This window comes from Gekko japonicus, unplaced genomic scaffold (genome assembly GCF_001447785.1).
Source record: "Gekko japonicus isolate JY-2015 unplaced genomic scaffold, Gekko_japonicus_V1.1 scaffold2042, whole genome shotgun sequence".
Classification (NCBI taxonomy): domain Eukaryota; kingdom Metazoa; phylum Chordata; class Lepidosauria; order Squamata; family Gekkonidae; genus Gekko; species Gekko japonicus.
The window spans coordinates 297,914-321,934 of NW_015176514.1; the positions used below are offsets into that span (position 1 = coordinate 297,914).

General features: G+C 42.4%; 1 protein-coding gene across 1 annotated transcript in view; it reads left to right on the forward strand.

Moving 5' to 3' along the window:
* Window positions 1-6: 6 nt before the first annotated feature.
* Window positions 7-24,021, forward strand: part of CMYA5 (cardiomyopathy associated 5) — a gene marked incomplete at its 3' end in the record, with an annotated part of 33,688 nt that continues 9,673 nt past the window's right edge. Inside the window, exons 1-5 of the mRNA XM_015427360.1 lie at window positions 7-4,909; window positions 10,786-10,881; window positions 12,779-13,012; window positions 15,407-15,429; window positions 21,560-21,678. Of these exons, the coding sequence (XP_015282846.1) occupies window positions 203-4,909; window positions 10,786-10,881; window positions 12,779-13,012; window positions 15,407-15,429; window positions 21,560-21,678 (5,179 nt within the window). The remainder of the gene's footprint in view (window positions 4,910-10,785; window positions 10,882-12,778; window positions 13,013-15,406; window positions 15,430-21,559; window positions 21,679-24,021) is intronic.

Consider the following 24,021-nt stretch of genomic DNA (forward strand, 5'->3'; position numbering starts at 1 on the left):
TGCTGAACCTCCTCCCGAAGCATCTGTTCGGCTAGAAGAAGAAGCAGAGTTAGGAAAAAGTGCCCCTCCATCTATAAAAGGAAATCTGTATTCTGAAGTTCAGGATGCATTGTATCACACTGAAGTTCAGGATGCATTGTATCACACTGGAGACAATAGCCAGGAAGGAGACCACCATTTATTTGCAGCGACACAGCTCGAGATGAAACATTTGGTTGCACCTGAAACAGAAGAGCTGAATAAACACGACTCCGTACAATCCCAGTTGGAGATGGAAGCAACAGTTGCATTGAGTTCTGCGAATGAAGCAGATAACAAACTTATGAACCAATCCATCACTGAACTTTCACATCCAGATTCACTGGGTCCTGTGCATGTGACAGAAAAGCAAGAGAGAGTACAGACGGAGATGCAACAAACTCCTAAAGTACTATCATCTACAAGTCTACAAAATGAGGAGTCAAATGTATCACAATCAGTGGAAGAAACGGCGATAAATAAAATCCAGCTTCATTTGCCTGCATCTGCAAAAGATTTATCTGAGTCAGTTTGTTCAACAGAACCTCAAGATAATACTGACAATTCAAGAGGACTAGCAGTCCCGGATACTGGATTATTAAACACACAAAATTCTGCAGTTGAAGTAATTACACATGACATTGCAGCACCTGAATCAGAACAGGTGGCAAAGCAACCTATTCAGTCTGCAATTATGGACTTGGAGCCAGACTATGTACAGGTATTGCCATCCACATCTGAATCAAGAAAGCCTTATGATGTGTCTTTCCCAGTGCCGAGTGCTGAGGAAAGAGACAGATCTGTAACTCCACGGTCAGACCATGCCCATCGAATTTTATCCGAAGCAGAGGCAAAAGAAACTGAACATTATTCACCCACAACCCCGACATCTTCTGCTCCTCCAGAACCACAAGGAATTAAAAGCTGTTCATCTAATGAGGCATCCAAACAATCTCCAATGGTTTCATTGTTCTCTCTAGGTGACACAGAGTCTCTAGAAACTTCCATGCCAGGTCCAGAACAATCAAATTTTCTTGTGCCAGATTATAAGGACAAACCACAGAAAGAAGAAAATCAATGCCTTTCCCCCAACAAACGAGAATCAGTGCCAGAGGAGCTGCTGTCCCTTACAGCCTTCCTCATGGGTGAAATTAAGGAAGAGACCATTCGTTCATCCGGGGCTATAAAAATTGTGCCCGAAGAATCAAAGTCCATTGCAGAAGATGAAGCTTCTGGAGCAGTAAAAGAAACAGCTCCTTCTTTTTCACATGTTTCTGAAGAGTACCTTTCTAAAGAAACTATTTTGCCATTTGTTGTTGATGCAGGAGAGGAACAGGCATGGTCTCGTTCACTGTTGACTGAAGAGTCAAAACAACTGACTGCTGAAAAAAGGGACGTACTAGATGTTCAGTCTCACTTGCTCGCCACTGCACCATCTGAGAGAAGGAATGAGGATATTGAGCTATATTGCCCTGTAACAGCACAGTCCGAACCAGAAAATAGGACATTAATGAATACTATGGAAGGGATCAGCAAGCAGGAGATGACACAATATTTACCTTCCATTGTTCAATCAGTGCCTGCACATGAGGGATTATTGTATCCCACAGAGGAAAGAGATAACCAAGAGAGAACACCTTTGGAGACTGAACATTCAAAGTCTCTACAGTTACCAGTCTTGCAACAGGAGCCACAACACGTAGATTTACTGCAGCCAATAAAAGAACTGGAGATGGAAGCAATGCAGTCTTATTCATCTGCAGCTGTTCAAGATTTATCCCAGCCTGCTGGAGAGAAGGAAACGGTGGAGCTTAGGGGCAACTTGCCTGAAACTGCAGAAGTAGATTTTGTCGTTTCTACATCATCAGAATCTATGGATGCAGAGCAAAAAGAAATCCAACCACCACAGTCTGAAGCTGAAAAGTTAGAATATAAACAGCCTGCTTCATCTCTTCACACTGACATAGTGGAGAAGCAGGTGGGTTGTCCCCATTCACCAGAAGCCTCAGTGTCAGCAGTGTTGGGACAATCAAACTCTGCTTTGATGGATTTTACTGAAAAAGCAGAAGTCCAGCCTTGCCTTCATGAGACAGTGGTGTCAGAAGAGCCATTTTCCATTGCTGCATTTCTCCTTTCTGAGGCAAAAGAAATGCAAACTTCATTTCCTAAGGCTGAAGAAAAAGAGAAGCTAGACACTCAACTTCCTTTCAAAGAACCCAGTTTGTTGGTAGAAGGATCCAGAAATGGTTCAGCCTTGCCTCCTGAGACTGAAGTAGCCATTAAGAGGGAAATCCAGCCTTCTCCGACACATTTTGAAACAGAACAGCTTTCTCATGAACTTCGAGCAGAGGCTGCTGACAGAGAAGAGATCTGTAATATTCCCACAATACCTAATTTAATTTTGAATGAATCTTCTGATACTGTATTATCAGAACCTATGAATGATACCCAACCATGGTCAGCAGACTCTGATAAAACTACCAATAAGACTATTGTAATTAGCACTGAAAATGTTTTAGAAATACAAGACATAAAGGATTTACCTTATGCAGACATAACTTGGAAACAACCTGAAAACAACTTACAAAAAGAGAACAAATTAAAAGATGATGAAAAACCAAGGGAAAAAGCCACAGCTGCTCCTGAACTTGATCAAGGGAAAGATGCATCCAGTAAGTCTGAAGATCACAAGATGGGAAATGTTCATGTCCCCGCATTTGTTTTGTCAGTTGATAAAGAAGAAGATACGTGCATGCCAGAGAAATTAAAATACTTGGAACCAGTTTCCTCCCAGAAAACCCAACCATCTCATCTTATTGAAGATTTAGTTGTTGACCTGAAAGCTTCAATGGGTAAACCAGATACAAAAACTTCAGACAACTTTAAAAAAGCCAACTTTGAAAATAAAGAAAATGAATTAAAAGAACTTGTTAGAGAAACAGATGTTCAGAGTAGTATAAATAGTGAAAAGGAAATTTTAACTGTTCCAGAAAGCAAAAATGATGGTATTTTAAATGTCACTAGTTTGGATTATTTGGAAAAGCATACCTTGACTGACGACAGCTCCTTCACACATACAGGAAAAGAGGAATCTGCTCAGGGCGTGCAGAGGTCACTGGATGTTATAAAGGAAAATGCTGAGGAAACCGCATCTCCAGCTGCAAGCCTGGAAAATGTTTTGGAGTTTTCCTTACTAGAAATCAAACTGGATGAAACTTTTAATGGAATGGTAAGGAATGAAAGTACAACAACTACCCACAAAGATATCTCAACGGTATCAAATGAAGACAAACTAGTTGATTCTGTTAGGGAAAGTGACAAAAAGATAGAGGAGGAGCTAAACTTAGTAGGTGCACCTTTATATAACACAGAAAATGGCATGTTACCCCAAATTCCATTAATTCCCTTGCCAGACAAGTCAGTTAACCTTGAGCTGATAGCAGGGCAGCATGCTTTGGTATCTTGGAATAGGGATCTGTATGAAAAAGCAGAGACAGAATCCAAGGAAGACAGCTGTAAACATCCTTCTGATGAAAACATTAAGAATACTGATGTGCCTTTGCAGGGAAAACAGGGTGCCCCAGATGATGAAATTACAACTTACTTTGACAGGGGCATTCCTAAAGATGGTAGTCCAAATAACTTGGAAGATTCCCAAAGGGAACAAGTTCTGAAGGACCAGCAAGTTAAAGAAGAACTAAGTGTCTTGCAAGGTGCATATGAATCAAATGAAAAGGAATGTGAGTCTGTTTATATTCCCTCTGAAGCAATGGCCCAAGCAGGGGCCTTGTCACCAAGAAAAATGGTTAATGATGCCCCGATAGACAGGCCAGTAGAGATCGCAAGTGATGTAAAAGTTGTGAGTTGTCAGCCAACACATGCCCTACCCTTTGGAAGCAGGCTCTATCGCTCAGGTGCCACCAGTGATGACAGCAGTCAGAACAGAGAAGAATCCTCTTCTTCAGAAGCAAGCCAGATGCTGCCAGAGGAAACAAGCGATGAGGAGTCTAGTCCAATACTGGATTATGCAGCAACTGTTTATCAAGAGGAATCATCTAGGCAAAATGAATCAAAGGATGTTATTGGTCTTGCAACTGACCAAGCGCAACAATTTGAAATAACAGAAGTTGATGAAGTACATAATGATGCAGTAAGAAAACCTGTGGAAGAAGGCGCTCAGTTTCCTGAAACATTCCATCATGTTAGCACTCACTGGCAAAGTGAGAGACAAGTAGAAGAACACTTAGTGTCAGTCCCTGAACCTGTGGCGCAAGGCGCATATGCTTCAGATCGTGAACATCTTCCATCTTGGGACTTTGAGGGGCAAACATATGAAAAAAGAGTTGGAGAAAATATTCCCAGTGATCTAGCTATGCACAATAGAGAAGATACAAAACATCAGCTTTCAGCATCTGAAGCAAAATCAGCATTTGGGGGACTTGACGTCTCTCTTTTGTCACATGATTTTGAATCCTACCCATTATACTCAATAAAAGAGGAAGAATACAGTGATGATGAAGATCTGGCTGAGCTCCTGGGATATGAAACGGTGACACAAGATGATGTTTTTCAAGAAGAAACAGCCTCAGAGGTCGCTCGTGAAGAGCTGCTGTTTGACAACAGGAAATCTTTAGACCACATTAGTGATAGCTATGAATTTATAAATGAAAAAGAAGCTAGTACATATCCCGAAGAAGAGGAGTTGATGGGTCTTGAAAAGCTACCAAAGAATGTTCCAGAAAGTGAGGTTCTACAGAGAGAAGCAGAGCTGGCACAATTAGATACCTACTGCTGCCAGTGCAAGTGTCCCATATCTGCGGATGACAAGCTTTGGGGAGAGCATAGAGACCACAGCGTGACAAACCTGGACACAGGTGTGACTGAGTTAAAGGTAAGTGGCTGACACCGTTAAATTTATCTCCAACATTCTCACTGGATTTTCCATCCTTATGTTCTCATATGGCATTGATACTCAGTTGAGGATGTTTCAGTGGAATATATGCAAGGTCAAGGAAAGAACAAATAAATGTTAGGGGCTTAATATAAGTTTCACTTGTCATGAAATTTAGGTCCAGTTGGGGCATAAAGTAGCTTACAACATTGTGTGCCCTCCCTTCATTTTATCCTGACAACAACAATCCTAAGGTTAGGCTTAAAGACCTGTTGAACTTGATGTTGAGTATGATGCTATGATGTTTGCAGTAGCTCTTTTGGCAGGACTGTAAGCACCGTTTTAATAGTCATACGTGACTATAGTACTAACCATGTAAGTCAGTTGCAGCAAAAATAAACAGAAGTCTTGTGGCACCTTAAAGACTTTTAAAAAGTGACTCCAGCACAAAGTTTTGCAAAACAGAGCCCACTTGTTCAGGTGCTCTGTGTGAATCTTCAGTATGCACTTTTTTGTGGGATCAAGGGGCCATGAAATGCAGAAAGTACAGGTTGAAATGTAATGATGTAAAATTCAAATCTGATTTTAAAAAGTACAAAAGCTAACGGGGAGTCCCATAGTTAACACCTGTGATGAGAGAGATGGCTGTAAGTATCACTCCATTTAATAAAGCATGCTTAAATATATCTTGGTACATGCACTATTAATTCTGCTTTAAAAGCTTGCACATGGTTTATATGATTTTTGAAAGCAATTATGCTGCCTCTCCAGGGAACCTGCCTGAGGCGGCTTACAAAATAAACCATAATAAAATGTCAATGCAGTGAATTTTTGTATTAGAAATATCTAACACCGCTTAGGACTGCACTGTACATTATTTTCCGTAGATATGAACTTTGAAGCAGAACTATGATTCTGTGGTTGTCCATACTGAATATGAATTCTCCATAAGAAAATTTGCTGGATCAAACCAGAGGTCTGTCTAGTCCAGCAACCTATTTCTCACAGGGGCCAATCAGATACCTCCAGGAAGCTTACAAAGCAAACGATAAATGTCATGGTCTCTTCCTGCTGCTGCTGCATCATCAAATGATGTTCAGAGGTGCAGTGCCTCTGAACATGGAGGCTTCATTTAGCCGTTATAGATAATAGCCATAATAGAGCTATTCTCTACAAATCCGTCTAGATCCCTTTTGTCAATTATTTTTAAAAAATCTACTCCAATTTCCCAATCTTGGAATGGTTACAATAAAAACAAAACCAAGTTTGCACAGCAAGCGAACAAAAAAAAAAATCTAACCATCAATAGACAGTGAAACAGATAAATTCCAAAGGGTTGTACTGATGATGGAGAAAGTTCTCACATGAATAGAATAATAATGAGAACTGTACCAAAAGGAATTGTTGAATGGGCCAGATAGTGGCCCTCATTAAGTCTTGTGGTAATGAGTTTCATAAGTTAATTCTGCTCCAAATTAATGCTCCTTATGAAAAGCAGGTCCTGGGTCTCTATTTTTAATACTGTTAACCAGAATGCAAATAACCATACGACTAGTTTTATGTACTGAAGCGGCTTCTGGCTTGAATTTCTTGAACAGCTTCCCCCATTCCCTGTGGCCAATTGCATTTGAAATTGTGGGATCTTTCCCAAATAGATTAAACTGTGGCATTCAAGAGATCTGCATTTCAATCCAAAAATGAGGGGCAAACACACCAAACAGCCAGCCCTAGCCCTTTTACACATTTAAAGTAGTTCCTTGAGCCCAGACTATTACTTTTTAAATGTTAATGTGAGAGATTTATCTGGTAGTACAAAAATAAGTCAGAGTAATGAGACTGTGGCAGGCCCTATTCTGCCCTGCCCTCCAAAGTTTCCCCAACACTTTCTCTTCAGTAGCCCGCCGCCACCACCTGACCTTTATCCAGAATTACCCACTGGGAGGGTCAGGATTCCCACCTTCCCTTCCATGTTCTGAGGCCTTGCCTCTGTGTCTCCTGCTGGCCAGCATCTGGTTACCATGGGGAAAGTTTACTGCTTTGCACGCCCCTGGAGGAATAGTCACTTGCCAATAGTCACTTGTCTTCTCCCCAGTGCTAAAATAGCATGTCCAAGATGGTGGAGGTCTATGTGGTACAGAGAACCACAGCTAGCATACAAAGTTATAAAGTATTTATTAAAAAGAAAATGTTTACAAGCATACTTTTTAGTATCACAAATTGAACAAGGGATACCAAAAGAAATGGGGAAAACACAAATCCTCTGTCCCTTTTCTCTATACATGTCCTATCAGAAGTTAAAATAGTACAGGCCCCTTTAGTTTATGTAGTTACAAATCCCTACAAAGTTTCCATTGCCTTGAAACTTGCTCCAGCTCTTGAGGTGAGCACTTGGTCAGTGGATGCCTTGTGAGAGGAGAGGATGCAGCATCCCAGGAAAAGAGAGAGCTTTCTCATTGCTCCCCTGAGTTTTATCATATCTGTTTCTCCTCCCACTGACCTGGCCAGGCCAGGTCAAAGAGGTGTTTCCTGGAGATTATACTTGGAGCCTTGCTAGGCTAAGGTCCTCCAAATCTATGTTCCCTGCTTGGAGAAGGGGGGGAGACCTTACCCCACCCCTTATCTCTCCGGCTAGATCTATTAGCTTGTGAATGAAGGTGAGCTAGAAGCAACCGGACTGCCTGTTCTCTGCCCAGAGAGAAAGAGGGAAAAACTTAAAATGCACAGCAGAGGTTTTGGCTCAGCTGAAACCTCCCAGAAAAAAGGCATTTCTTCACATAGCCCTTGAAAATATTTACAAACTAAATATTTACAAAATTGACTTTGTATTTAGACAGTGATTTCTGAGCCCATAAAGCATTTCATCTCCATTAGGTGACAAATCCTTACAATCCAGCAAGGCAAGGCAGGGCAAAGTAATAGTGTAGTAGTGTAGTGTAGTGTAGTGTAGTGTAGTGTAGTGTAGTGTGGTGTGGTGTGGTGTGGTGTGGTGTGGTGTAGTAGAGATGCAGGAAGTGGAGGCTGAGGAAATATTGCATGGTATCTAAACAGGTTGAAGACTGACCTGGGGACATCCTAGCTCACAGTCATTATGCTATTGTGTATTATTTCCATGAGTAACTTTTAAAATATGAATTGGATTCCCATTGATGTTGAATATAGGTTTCCCATTGAGTTGCAATAGAGTTTGAGACCTTCTCAGTGACTAGAGCCTTAATACTACAACTGTGAATGGTAATCAGTTACTAAGAATATGAGTCATGTGCTTCAGTTTCATCCCTAGAGTGGATTCTCCAAAGTCCAAGGACTTGCTCCAAGGATGAGCATGTCCCATGACATCATCTCTTGGCTCCGTGACTTGCAGAGAGAGCCAAAAATGAAATTTAGCTATGAAGTACTCCCTCTGACCTTCAGTCAGCAGACTTTTCCCCCCTGTACTGTTTTCTGCTATTCTTATGTTGAGTTCTTTTAGGTGACATCCAGGTAACAGAATCCAGGCCACTTTGGCATTGCCGGCAGTACAATATGCTTAATGGCTGTCATTTATGTGTGTGTATGTGGTTAACATTTCCCTGTGCAACACAAGTTCACCTTGGAAATGCAGAATGATTCTTCCCCCTGTGTGTATATGTGCACTCTCAATTTAATGTTGCAGTTTAGCATGCCTTTTATAATCCATAGATGACACCAATGCTAATTTCCAGCCTTGTTTTTTAACCTTCATTTTAGGTGTATAGAAATCTGATTAACGGGCAAGGGTGTTTATGAAACACAAACAGCTTATGAACAGATGGCCAAGTGCTCCAGAACAAGGTCAAGGAGGGCTACTGCATAACTCATGACTGTTGCCTCCATTATTTGAAGAGCCCAACCTTCTCTAACCTTTGAAGAGCACTTCAAAGGGGTCTGGAAAATCAGGAAAAAAACAAGGCCTATCCACAGATTAAAGATTAATAAAGTGATTAAACACATTGAATGCCATTTCAGAGAGTCCCTTTACCTTCAGAAGAGGTTATTAATTAATTAATTTCATTACCATGCTTTCCTCCCCAGTGGGGACACAAAGTGGCTTACAACATTCTCCCCTTCTCCATTTTCTTTTCACGACCCTGTGAGGCAGGTTAGGCTAGGTGTGTGTGTGCGCGTGTGTGTGAATGGCCCAAGGTCACCCACTAGGCTTCCATGGCAGAGTGGGAATTCGAACCTGGGTCTCCCAGATTCTAGTCTGACACTGACCACTATATCACGGTGGTAGTCAAGGGGCCAGTGTTCCCTCTAAACTGTGCACATCAGAGCCACTCATTAACACAGGAAGCCCTGCTCAGCAGCAATCTGGAGCCACACTGCCCATTGCCTATTTTAAGATTACGGCAGTTATATTCTGCTCAGGATGTGAACTGCTCTGCTCAGTAGGTGAAAAAAATTAGAAGGGATGTTGGATAGGGCATGGGAGCAAGGGGCTGGCATGTGAACTGTGGTTTTCTGTCTACAAGCCCTTTGCACCCTACACCCCCCTCTGAAAAACCACTGATGAAGGTAAGTGGGCCCTCTGGAGTGGCGTGTGATAAAAGAATCTGCAGCCTGAATGGAAAGGAGGGTTGCCAACAGCCAGGAGAAAAAAAATTGTCTTGCCCTGCTAATAAAGGCTGAATGGGAATTTATGTAACAGGTGATGTCATTTACCTCTATGCCATGAAAAAAAATTCACCTGCCCTTTTCCACAAATTAAGCCTCTATTAAAGGGGAGCACAATTTTTCTGCAGGTGGCTGGCAACTCTAGAACCTGTGCTCTTACCACTGTGTGCCCTGCACATATACTTTGGCCTTTTGAGATTCTGATCTTAGTTTTAAATAAATTAACTGATTGCTGAATTACATATAAAGAAATGTTCACCTTATTAAAATGCTAATTTGAGTGCTTAATAAACAAAAGCTACTGTTCAGAGAAAAATTCCATCTTTAAGCATTTATTTTCTCTTTCCTATTGAGTCAAGATGGGCTTTTTAAGAAGTGCATCTTTCTTTCTTACCCTTCCAATCTGTAATTAACTTCCACCTATTACCCAAATACATGATTGGCGAATTAGTCAGATTCAAACAATGGAAGTTTTCATTGCTAAATAAAATAGAACTTGAAATTGTAGAAAAATCCCACAGTTCTTCCCACTTTACTTACTACCTCTTTTAAAGGTAAAGGTAAAAGTTCCCTTGCTCGAAAGCCAGTCGAATCCGACTCTAGGGTTGCGGTGCTCATCTCTGTTTCAAAGCCGAAGAGCCAGCGCTGTCCGAAGACGTTTCCATGGTCATGTGGCCGGCATGACTAAACACCAAGGCGCACAGAACGCTGTTACCTTCCCACCGAAGTGGTACCTATTTATCTACTTGCAATTTCTTGCTTTTGAACTGCTAGGTTGGCAGGAGCTGGAACTAGAGACAGGAGCTCACCCCGTCTTGCGGCACCCGGGTCTTGAACTGCTGAACTACTGACCTTCCACAGCCTGCAGTTCAGCATCTTAACCACTTGAGCCACCGCAGCTCCATTTAGCTACCTCTTTTAGGTCCCAAATAATTATCTGTACTTTTCTCCAGTTCCTACCATGCAGTTTATGTTCGAGTAAAGCTTCCTCAACTGAATTTCAAGGTCAGTTACAGACGTAATGCATGGATACCCAATGCAAGGGCTTCAGGATCCCTGTCTAGCCTAACGATCCAGGCAGGCCTAAGCCTTGTGTTGTGGAAGTGCTGAGAGACATAGGACTGTTTTGTGAGGGGTCTTTTATATTATAGATTGTACAATTTCTTCACAGCTGGTATATACAACAATTAGAAACCATTTTCTAATTCAAATATTCAAAAATATTTAACAATTCTAAATTGTAGGGTCAATTGGATGGATTCCTAGATGTTTTACAAGAAAGGTCTTTGAAGATTGAAGGGTTTGTCAGTGAGATTGAGGCCCTTTTCAATACTCTTGAGGTGAGTATGATATCTGTATTCTCTTCTCATTTAATACTTTTAGTTTTTTCCGAAGTTTATGTTTAAACATTCGTGACTTTTAAAAATAATTGTTCAACAGAAAGGAGCTTACGTTCTCTTTCTACGCAAGATGAGACAGTTTTTAGCTAACTATTCTCTATTTACCCACTATTAAAATATTTCAGCATGAGTGACCTTTTGAGGAGTCTAAGAAGAAACTGGATGGCATTAGTGAACTATGTACTGAGGGGAAAATCAACTTATACACACAAAATTTAAATCAGAGGTTTTACTTATATTTCACAATACTGATGTCAGCACTGCACTCACTTTTAGAAACGATCATTCCAATCTGAATATTGTGATTATGAATTTTTATTAATTATTGCAAGAGGGTTGGATCCTTTCTCCTAAGGGAGAAGGAGAAGACTCTCACTTAGTGGAAGAGAATCTTTGGATGCCACACAATGTCTTCTAGTATTCATTTGTGAAGCTTAAGCCATGTTTTAGCTGCAGTTCATAACCTATTTACATCATGGCAGAATGATGGTATATTAACAACTGATTGGCACAGTAATGAGATAATACGGAGAACAAGAAAAAAACTGTGAAAAAGTGACGCTTAATATATGTCTTTAAAGAATCATAGAAAAGTGAACAAAAATAATATACATAATCATAGACAAATATATTGACGGTGATCTCCGGAATGTCTTGCCGTTTTGAAGGAAGATCTTCTTCTGAACAAAGATGTAGGACAAAAAATGTCTCTCAGAGAGTCATATCCTCTGGTGACATCTCACAATTATCAAGGAAGATTTTCAATGTTCATAACAGCTGTAATGTGTAGTAGAACCTGCCATGGGCTAAGATGATTGTAATGCGTTGAGAACCACTCAAATGCTTACTTGAGGCAGCTCTTTTCGAAAGTGATTTGTTTATTCAGCTCAGAACACAGCAACAAACATACAGAAGGACTCAACTATATACAATTTGAACCAAGGAAAACCACACGCCCTAGAACAATAATATCCAATCAATAATGAGAGCTTGGAACCAATAGGAATTGTTCCCACCAAATGTCAACCACTGTCCTGATTGGTCTGTCTCCCGACACCGACCAATCCTGTTGCAGATTTCAGGATACCAAGAGTCAATGGAGCTTGTGGCTGAAGCTCAGGCATTCTGCACTTACAAGTAACTAGAGTGTTGCTGTGCAACGTTGGTGGTGCAATGACACCACTACCTTATCTATTTTCTGTATTTAGCACAAGTTGCACCAAGGAATTGAAGTTTCATCCTTACCTCCTGCCTTGAGATGCCATCACTACGGCTATAATGACACACACAGAGAAGAAACAATACCCTATATGGCCTTCTGAGAGCCAGTTTGGTGTAGTGATTAAGTGCGCGAACTCTAGTCTGGGAGAACCGGGTTTGATTCCCCACTCCTCCACTTCCACCTGGCTGGCTGACCTTGGGGAAGCCATAATTCTGTCAGAGCTGTTCTCTCAAGGACAGTTCTGGAAAGAGCTCTCTCAGCCCCACCTATCTCACAGGGTGTCTGTTGTGGGGAGGGGAAGGGAAAGGAGTTTGTAAGCCGCTCTGAGACTTCCTTGGGTAGTGAAGGGCAGGGTATAAATCCAATCTCTTCTTCTTCCTACTTTAGCGGCTATTGAGGGACAATTGAGCCATAATTTTTCAACATAGTGGCTTAATTTTTCAAGGCACACTAATTTTTTCAAGGCAGAACACTAATGCACTCTGGTACATAGCATCTTTCGTGTGATGAAGAATTAGATCTGAGGAAAGCAGCTCTGAAATGCCTAGTGATCAGGAGTTTTTCCAATAAATTTTGTGTTTCCAACATGTGGGAAAATACTGCATTTATGTCTAGGAAAACTGTAAGGGAAAGGAACAGCTTTTGGAAGAGCAAAATGAAAACATTGTCAAGACAGTGCTAGGACACCATGACCAAAAGGCACAGAGGTTTGAAGAAATAAAGAACACAAAGATGGAGGACCTCTATGAACAGATGGTTAATTTTCAAGACTATATTGACACAGCAAAAGAAAACTTGGAGACTATCATAAAGGAAACTGAAGAAATGGATGATTTTGTTTTCCTAAGGGTAAGTACAAAACAACATTAACGCTGATAAAATGTTTCATAATATTTCATTGTTGATAGGGAAAAGTGTACATGTTAGATTTCTTTTAGAAAAACTCAAATGGCCCAACATTTTCCTCAGCTGTTTGACCTTGAAAATAGACTAGGGGTCAACAGTGGTCAATGGCCCATAGTTTAAAAATAAAAAAGGAGAGAGAGGTTCTACTAGTGTGCTACTTTAATCTGACTACAAAGGCTATTATGAACTCAGGAGATTAAGACAATTAGATTAATAATATGGATACAACCAAGCATAGCAGAATAGCATACTCTTAACGTCTGTAGAAATTCTTCTGAATCTAGGCATCATATAGTGTATAAAATTGTAGTTAATTTTAATTGATTATTTTCTGTATTTAACTGATTCAATTGATTATATTTAAATCTACGTACATATTATCAAGTATATGTATACCTATTCGGTATGTTTAGTATGCAGTGGTATATTTGGTACATACATACAGGGGTCATTTCGAAGAAAAAGAGCTAGGGGAACTCATTACCATAACTCATTAGCATATACCACACCCCCTGACATCAGGGGCCCGGCAGTGGACCTGCAAGGCCAGCAGGAGTGCGAGGAAGCCCCGCCAAGGCCCTCCCTGGCCCCAGGCAGGCAGGGGTGGGGAGAGGCTGGGAGGAAGCAACTTACCCTCCCTCTTCTCCTGCCTCCTCCTGGCTGAATGAGGGCTGGAAGCAGGGCGGCCGGAAGCAGGGGGCGGGGCTTCATCATGTGCCCCGCCCCCCTGCACCTCACCCGGGGGAACTGTGTTCCCCCGCGTTCCCCCCCGAAATGACCTCTGCATACATAGCCATGCATAGTTGCCAAGAAAATGAACTATGATTAAATCCTGCTTCAGCCACAAACTCACTCGGTGGCCTTAGTCAAGTAATTTCCCCTTAGCTCATGCTTCCCATCTTTAATAATAATACTGGCTTTCCTTATACAGCTATTTTAATGGTTACAGCTTGATAAAGTTGCCAATTGGCCTGCAGAAAAATATTCTATACTTTTAATACAGGCTTAATGTGTGGAAATGGGCAACTGGAGTTTTTCAAAACATGGAGGTAAGTAACATCACCTCATAAATAACATCTCATTAGCCTCTGTTAAAGAGGCAGGACATCTTTCCCCAGGCCAGTTGGCAACACTACAGCGTGATAATGTATCTGAAGTACTTCAAGCAATGAAATCATTATATGAATGTTCTTCATTCTCTAATACTGTAAAACAGTCACACCAATGAATTGTGTGGCTTTAATTTGCAGCCCCACTGATCAACAGTGGGCCTTACCAGTTAACAAACTTAAGCCTCAGTCCAGATTTTAAAAAATGCTTTATTCCTATTGAAATTGGTCCAAGTTAGTAATGGCAATTTAAACTTTCATGATTTCAGTGGGATTTAAACTCAATTAACGTTTTCTGGGATTGGGGCCAAAAGCTTTAACTGATTAATCTACAGATTAGACCTTGCAGCCCTAATGCATACATTTAAAATATCTACTACTACTATCTAGTTTTAAAAAAAAGATATGTGAAAAAAGAAATCAGATCCTAAATGCAGTTGTAAATGGTGCCATTTGTAGAAAGGCAACACTTCCCCTTGACTCATAGCTCCAGGAAAGTGTTTGTGGGATAATCAGGTTGGGTCTGGGACCCCTACCCTATGCCCTGACTCTGGGCGTAACAGTCACGGGTGGCTTGCAGGTTCTCCTCAGTTCCTGTGCATCCGATGTCCCATTTGGATTGCGACTGCAGTGCATGTGGAGAAGAGTTTCAGCCTTGTCCCTCCCCACATTTTCCTGACCTAAAATGATCAGGCAGTGGGGTAGGGTATTCCATTTGGCCAGTTGGGGAAACCCACAAATATATATGTGGGTTTTCCCAACAGGTCAAATAGCACACCCCCAGGATCTTTGCATAGTTATGTGAACAATGTGCCACATGGTGCTAGGAAGGTGGGGTTCAGAAATGCAGGGGAAGCAGCCAAATTGCCTCCACCTCACAGAGCTAGAGCTTGTACCAGGGGGAGGAGACGAATTTTGGGCAATTCTTCCTGCAACCCCCCCCCCCCGAATGGGATAGTACTCTGGTTGAACCCCAGTGTTCAGCAGCAGCTTTTGGTGAGCTGTAGATGGCTGCTGGAGGAAGGCAAGAAAGATCTGCTTTCATGAACTTGCACCATTTGCAGACACAGGGACATGGTCTTCCCGTGACGTTCAGGCATCTTAGCCTATTTGTGTTGATATAATACTGGGCCATGCAATGTCCATTAATGGCATCTTGTAACTTTCAGGTCAGATATATTTCATAACAGGCATTAATCCATTCCTTCCCTCCATTTCCTTCCCTTAGTCATCAGAAGAAATAAACAAAAGGTATATGAAATGTAGTTTTGTTGCATTGTTGTGAATAGTAGGATCAGCATGTCTGAACGTTTTAATACTCTGAAACTCTGTACAAAGCATGCTGCCAAAATAAATTTCTCTTTTTAGAAATGCCTAGATAGGTGCTAAGGAATCAATTGTGTGCTTGGTACTGCAGCTGCAAGTGTTTGAAATGTTTTGCATGCATTCATAACTAAAACATTAATACCTACGGCATTATTGAAATCCAGCTCTCTTGCCATGGCATCTGCATAGCTCTTTTTATGCAGGTGTTTGTCATGGTTGTACAAAACCATTTTAAAATTCCAAGCACATTCTGTTAAATGCCAATATTTGAGAGTGTTCATGGTTTGCTGAATTAATTTCCCTATTCGATGAAATCTTAATGAAAGTGGTTTTCAGTGGCAGCTTGTTGGATTGGGCTAAATTTAGGCCATAGTAAGTGAGTGCTGAATACCCCCCCCCCCTCCTGGGTGAGGTTTGAATTTGTCTTGTTTCTTTCTTGCACAAAAGATCTGCGGTTGCTTTTGGAAGAACTCCTCCCAAAATAAGAATGAGCCTTGATCCAGGGATCCGTGTGTGTGTGTATGTGTGTGTGTTGTTGTTGTTTTTGGCTTTCAAACAGGGATGCCGGACTCCAGGCGGGACCCTGGTATCTCCCCACATTACAGCTCATCTCCAGACTACAGATATCAGTTCCCCTGTAGAAAATAGATGCATTGTAGGGTGGGCTCTATGGCACTGTACCCCACTGAGGTCCCTGTCCTCCCTGGACTCCATCCCCCAATATCCAGGAGTTTTCCAATCTGGATCGGGTAACCCTACCCTCCATCCCCTGTCAGTGGCTTGGGGGGCGGGATTAGCAACCCTACTTTGAAAAGGACTTTTGGCTTGAGATAGTCTCCAGTTGAGTATGGTATGAGAAAAGCATTGTTTTCCATGGTTTGCACACTCATTTTTCTTGTATTATAAAGGAGTGTACACGCAACATGGGTAGTGATCTCTGAAGAACCTATTATCCGTCTCCAAACTTTTTCTGTATTCTGTAGGATCATTGCTATTGCTGATACAGAACCACCTTTCCCAGTGGATAGGAGGATCCCATTAAATTTATTCATTCAGACATTTTAGCACCCCCCCCAAAGGGACTGCAAGATAACGTACAACAAGAATTACTAAAAGATATATAAAATCATGATGTAATATATGTGCCATCAAATCGTAAGTGATATACGGTGACCCCAGCAAGGGGCTTTCAAGTCAAGTGAGAAGCAGAGGTGATTTGCCATTCCTCTGCAGAGCTTTCCTTGGTGGTATCCACCCATCCAAGAACAACTCTGCTTAGCTTCTGAGATTTGGTGAGATCTGGCTATACCATACCTTTCGCTTCCTCATGATGTAATACGAATTTAAACATCCAAAAACACTACTAATCAAATACAAACACATACACCCAGAAAAAGTCTAGCTTGGATCAATCAGAAAGAATGCATGTGAACAGAGGGTTGCTCATTGTCTCACCAAAGCAGTAATTCTGTATGCTGAGTGTGGAAGCAGCTGCATATATAGCACATGGATAAACAGAGTATGAATGGTATGGGCAGATGCATACCACTTGCCTCTCAAATCTATATGTGGAATATAAGATCGTTTGAGACTCAGCTCCCCCCCCCCCCCGGGCAGATTTTGAAAGCTGGATCTGGAAAGGATTTTACATAACAAGCATTTTGTGAACTCATTGTCCCCATGCTCTCTAAATAATAGTCAGTGCACTGACATCTGTATTATGAAAGACGATACAGTATTCTTTTGCATGAAAATCTTTTCATACCCTTTGATATATTTTCTGTCTCTGGGTTAAAAATATATTTTGTTCTCCCTCTGTAATGAGCTCTGCAATAAGAGCTAATTACTTCTAATCTATTTTGCTTTCATTTTCTCCTTCTTCCTTTTATAAGTGTGTGTGCACGTACATACTGTTGTTAACTTTTTAACACCAGCTGCCTTTATGTCTTTGGAACCCATCAGTTTTCTTTAAGCTAAATTATCTGCTGTGTTTTAAAATATTCAAAGATTATTATTGAGACAAGTCCACTATTGTATACTTCCTATCCACGAGAGTTTCCTGGGTTGGGAAACACCTGGAAATTTTGGGGGTGGAGCCAGAGGAGGGTGGGGGAGGGGACTTCAATGGGGTATAATGCCATAGAATCCACCTTTCAAAAGCAGCAATTTTCTTCAAGTAAACTGATCTCTACTGCCTGGAGATCAGTTGTAATCCCAGAAGATCTCCAGCCACAACCTGGAGATTGAATAAACCAAGAAGGGATCACAGTTATCCATAGGAAATACACCAGTCAAACACTGTGATGTGAAGGACTAAGACATTTAGTAGATCATGGAGAGCATTTCAGCCAGTATAATAGAGAAGGCTTTTGCACCTAGTTAGAGAAGACAAGACTGGCTTGCTCCTAATAAAAACACTTGAAATGGAACCAGAAGTAAGTTCTAAAATAGGATTCCATTCAGCTTCATGTTGCTTTTCATTTTAAATAACCATGGGTTTTTTCCAGGATAATTTGAAGACAGTAAAGAAGAAGTTAAGCACTGGTTTGCTCCTAACATAACACTGAACTGTATCAAGAGGCTGACACCTTTTAACATAATAGGATTACTCCTGAGGAAAGTTGGGATTAAATGAGTTTATATCTGGGTGCTAATTGAGAATAATGGACTTTTCCTTGTAATATTGCAAAGTTTCATTTATAATATAACTAGAGAGCAAAGCCTGTTGTGGACGAAGACAACGAGCCCTAGAAAGGTAGGGTGGGTGGAAGAAGAAAGAAAGAAAGAAAGAAAGAAAGAAAGAAAGAAAGAAAGAAAGAAAGAAAGAAAGAAAGAAAGAAAGAAAGAAAGAAAGAAAAAAAAAAAAAAGGAAGCGGTGACTCTGGGCCTGGCGAGGCCCAGGGAAGCTGCGGGGACAGTTCTGGGGGGGAGAAGGAAGCAGCGACTCTGGGCCTGGCGAGGTCCAGAGAAGCCGTGGGAACAGTTCAGGAGGGGGGGAGAACGAAGCGGCAACTCTGGGCCTGGCAAGGCACAGAGAAGCCGCGGGGACAGTTCGGGGGGAGGAGAACGAAGCGGCGACCTCAGGCCTGGCAAGGCCCAGAGAAGCCGCGGGACTGGTGGGAGGGGGGGAAGAGGGGACCGACGACTGTGGGCCTGGCAGGGCCCCAAGAAGGCACAGGACTGGTGGGAGCCTCTGCGGGGCTTCTCTGGCTAGGCTGAAGCCCAACGGAGACATTTAAATGTCTCCCCGCGGCCTCCAGAGAGCTCTCCGGCTCACCTGCCTCTGCCTTGAGGGCCTGTCCCCGCACTTACCCTGCAGACAGTCCTGTCGTGTCCGAGGACCAGAGCAGAGTGAGCCGAGGAGGCTGGCCGGGGCTGACATGGGTGGGACTCCGCAAAGCAGCCAGTCAGCCCAGCCAGTGTCTTCTGACTGGCAGTTCTTGCGGCCAACCACTGTTGATGCGCATCAAACGTTGGATGTGAAAATGGCTTTATATATAAGGACAGGATATGATGTTTACCTTTAAAAGATTAACTAAATGTCTAAGTCATTCACATCACAGTGACCCCCTGGAGGCTGGCAACCCTACTGAGTATTCTTTAGGGTTCCCAGGTATGGCCTGGCAAACAGTAGGAGTCTGGGGAGGGGGACGCGGTGGGGGCATCAGTATTACATCACTTCTGGGGGAAACCCAGAAGTTACATCAGTCTTCTCTAGGAATCACTGGAAACTCTGTGGTTTTACCATGGAGTTTCCAGCAATTCCTAGAGAGGATGTCACACCATCGCTGATGTTTGCTCCCATATCTCTGCCCCCATGGTCTCCTATTTGCTTTCCATCTAGCCTTCTTCTCTCTTTGCTGCAGAACATATAAAGGTAGAGGCAGGAGCACCAGGCTGATACCTGGCAGGCGGCCATTTTTTAAAAGTGTGTCCTGCTTCATTTTAACAGTTGTTCCTATTTCATATGGGACCAGCTAGACATGACAGGGGAGATCCTGATTAGGATCTTCTTCTGCTTTAAAAAGAAAAAATGAACTAACAGCCCCGTGCGGTTACTTTGAAGATTGGGAAAGATCGCAATGCCTAATAACAATGACTTCCCCCTTATTTGAAGCTGTAAATCACCAGTACCTTGTAATATGGTGCAGTTTGACATGCACTTGTGAATAAACCTTCCTGCATGGCCATCAATCAATTCAGAAAACTAGTACAAGTGTACTTAATTAAAACCACCTTTCTGTTGTTTCCGCCTGTGCTCACCAACCGTGAAGAAGGGCTGAAAAGCACTTTAAGTGGCCTGCAAGAATTCACCCTTCATTTAAAATAATCTTGGAAGATCCTAATTATATATCATCCAGGACACATCTACTTTGACCTGTAGTCTTTTTAAAACATTCATGGTTAGGTGCTACCATCTCCTTATGGTATGGATGCCAACCTCCAGGTGGATGCTGTAGTTCTCCTGGGATTACAACTGAACTTCAGACTACAGAAATCAGCTTCCCTGGAGAAAATTACAGCTTCAGAGGATAGGCTCTATGGAATCACATCCCTGCTGTGTTCCCTCTCATCCCCAAACTCTGCTGTCCCCAAGCTCCACCCCCAAATCTCCAGAAATTTCCCAGTCTGGAGCTGGCAAACCTACCTTATGGTTATATGAAATCCAGATAAGCCATTAAGAGTGGCCTCACATAACTTGTAGCCCACTAAATTAAAACCACTAAACTTGTAGCCCACTAAATTGAACCTACCCAACCACTATGGTCCTCTTCAGGTTCCCCTGCCCTCTGAGTCTACCTGGGTAGCAACTATGCAACCAGTGGAAGATCATGGGGATGGCAGCCATCAGTGACAGCATAATCTCTGTCCCAGGAAAAATTTGGAACTGACATCATACCTCTCTAGGAATCAGTGTCAATTCTGTGGTAAAACCAGGGCTATTTTTGGGCAGGAACGCACAGGAACGGAGTTCCGGCTGGCTCCGGAGTTGGCCACGCCCAGCAGAAACTCATTAGCATAATAGGCCACACCCAACAGCTGAAACCCATTAGGATTGGCTACATTAGGGGTGTGCGGCCTAACATGCAAAGGAGTTCCTGCTACAGAAAAAGCCCTGGGTTTTGACAACAAACAAGGTAAACAGAATAAGAAGCAAAAGGTGGGTGTGGCTGGATGACCACACTTCTGGTAACATGGGGGTGCAGCCTAATATGCTAATGAAATGTGTTGTCAGGGGTGTGGCCTAATATGATAATGAGTTTATGCTATTGGGTGTGGTCTATTATGCTAATGAGTTCCTGCTGGGCTTTTTCTACCAAAAAAGCCCTGGGTAAAACCATATGACTGATGTCACACCTGGGTTTTGCCATAGAGTTTCTGACAATTCGTAAACAGGTATGATTTCATTTGCTTTTACTAGAAGAGACATCACACTGTTGGCCTAATGACAATTTAATCTTTCTCCCCTCATACTGCCACTGGGAGCAGTGGTGGGAAGCAAGAGGTGGGGGGTACAGGATCTCCACCCCCACAGGGGAGAAGGGGCCTATGTAATTCCCTCCTCACGGGGATTCATCTGTCCCACTCTGTCATTGTTGTGATCTAGCAGGTGGCCATCTTTCTGTTTTGTTTTGTGTTCCCTCACTGACCCTCCTTCCTGTTAATGTGTTTATGGGTTTTGTTTAATTGTTGTTTTAATTGTTTTCTGTTTAGGTATTTTAAACCTGACTTTAGCATTTTTGATTGTTTTCAACCTTGGGGGCCCTAAGCTGGGTGGAAATGCATCATAAACATGGTTAAAATAAAATAATATTAAAATTAGAAGCCTTTCCTCTTTCTTCAGTCTGATGCAGGCTGTAAAATGAGAGACTCTGTTGGAACACTTGGGGGGATGGGCCGTCATGCAAGGCTAGTGGACTATGGTTGGTTTGGTAGAACACAGATTGTGTAGGACTCAGGGAACTGTGGGTCAGAGGTTTTTCAGCACTGGCCTTGGTAACTAGTGAATATTATTACAATGTCTTTACATGAATATATATATTTCATCACACAGGTTACTTTCGGCTGTGGAACATATTCAGGCTTTAGAAAAAATGCCTGCTGCATTTTCTCATTTTGAACATTTTGCAGACAATTCAGGAAGTGGTAACTGGACATTGGAACAAATGCCTGGTAAGTGTCTATGCGAACATTGGACATGAGGCTTAAAAATGTATCAAAACCTAAAAAAGGAATGTGCTTGAGAAAGGAAATTTGGTGTGGGGAGATGGTGCATATAATTAGTAATCAACTGAGTTTGAAGTGAAGCCTGATTGTGCCTAAGTGTTTGGATTATGGTGGAGTAAATGAGAAGAAGCAACTAACACGTCTTGTTCATACTGAAAAGGCAAGTCACCTGCAGGTCCGGATTAATCACTATGTTAAGTAAACTACAGAGAAAGTCTTTAGGCGTAATGAGGAAGTGCCAAAAAAGGAAGCACACTCTTGTGCTTCCAGAATAATGCACAAAGAAAAGAAATTGTGTGTTTCTCCTATGGTGTGGTACATCAGATATTCCCACGTCAGGGGCTTACGTTCTGCCTTTTTGATCACTTCGATCCTCAAGATGCCCATAGAACAACAGAACAGATAATTCAACCAAAAGTCCAGAATTACAAAAATGAGATCAGTCTTGTCAGTAAAAGCACAGCCAAGCCAAAATGTCACCATCAGGTTTAGGCAGTCCCATAAGCTTGCCAAGATGAAATGAGCTTCACCCAAGCTTCCCACTTAAAAGGACTCAATCATATGTTGCTGCCTACCTCGCTTCAGACTGTGAAGTCACAAACAGAGCAAGACCTTTGAAGACAGCCAAAGAAGGGTGGGAGGGTTCATATGGCTGCCTCCTCTTATCCTGTTCCCAGGCTATCTACGGCCTTAAGGCTGTCCTTAAGAGATTCTGTGAATCCCAGGCCCCGTTCACACACCGAATTTGCCGCGGGAGAGCCACGAATGTTGGGCGGATTTTCAGGGTGCGATCACACTGCAACATCTAGGAAGCGTAGCGCACCCGTGGCCAACCCGTGGTGTGCCGCCAAAGCTGCGCAGTTAAAAAGTATCTCAACAAATGTACTAGCAAATGGTTTGCCATGGGCTGCCGTTGGAATCATTCCATGTGATCGCGCCGGGGCACGGTTTTTCCCTCGGCTGCCCTCCTTGACGCGCATGTGCTGACGGACGAAACTGCGGTGTGCCACCATTGTGTCTGATCACGTTCTGGCGGGTCTAATTGCACCGGTGCAAAGAGCCACGCCTCCCCCCTGCGTTATCTGGCCCGTGTGACCGGGGCCTCAGTCAGTCTTCCAGGCAGAAGAGGTATGGCGGAGAGAGCAGCCATTTTTACTACTTCCCCTTCACCCAAACTTTGGAAAATTGTTCTGGGGTGATGAAACCCTAACTGGTCAAATGGGAGTGGTTTATGATAGAGAACATGGGAGGGCATGATGCAGTGCTCACTTTGGAGCACCAAAACAGACAAACAACCTCTCCCCCAAATAGCATGATTTTGTAAATTTCCAAGCCAGGATCTGAGTTCTTTGTGGTGCAAACATAAGACGGTGGTGGAAGTTGATTTTTTCCCACCACCTGCTGTGCTCTGTGAGCCTTGAAGAGGCAGTGCCATTGATTGAGGGTCCTTCATGGAAGAAACTCCACCCGGCATGGGTCACCACATTAAGGAGGGTAAAAGGAGGGAAATGGCCTCTTTCTACACTGATGTTCTTTGCAGGGAGAAGCCACAGCTTTCCTTGCTAAAATATATTCTCCTAAACCTTTGGAAATATAATCCGATCTTTGTGGTGGTGACAAAAGGCAGCAGTAGATTCTCCCCCCTTCCTTTACTAGATTTCTTTTAAAGCATTTTAACGAGAAGGATAAATTCTGAGAGCGTACTGCTCCTTTTTAGCCACCCACTCCTTCACCTTCCTTTGAGCAGCCTGCCAACTACAAATTTTACCTTTACAGGGAAAAAAGACTCTTGAGAAAAGTAGATTTTGGTGCCAAAAGCAGAACCGTACAAGCAGCTATTTCTAAATGTTACCATTTTTGCTTTGTATTTGTGATGTTAACCAAAAAATGAAAAATAAAAATTACAGTATTAAAAACTGATTGCTTGCATGTTGCCTGTAAGGTGCGTCAATCAGATCTGTAACATATCTGGCTATATAGAGCCAGTCGTTAATTCAGACCACAACTTCTTTAAAGACTATTTAGGTCCTTTCCCCCCCCCCCAAAAAAAATGGAATGTCGGTTCTCCCAAACATACTTCCACCCTGATCTGGGCTTCCTGATAGGCAGATTTGTTTAACAGGGCTATCTTCCTTCCATCCAGTGGTTAATCCTGGAATCACCTTGGCTTGCAGCCAGACTACTGTTTAAAATTTTCCTGCCTCTCCCAGCAGCTGAAATGGTTCCCCAAAATCCTGTTGCCTAAGGAGAGAGCACTCCCAGGAACGGGATTCTGGAGAGTATTTCAGG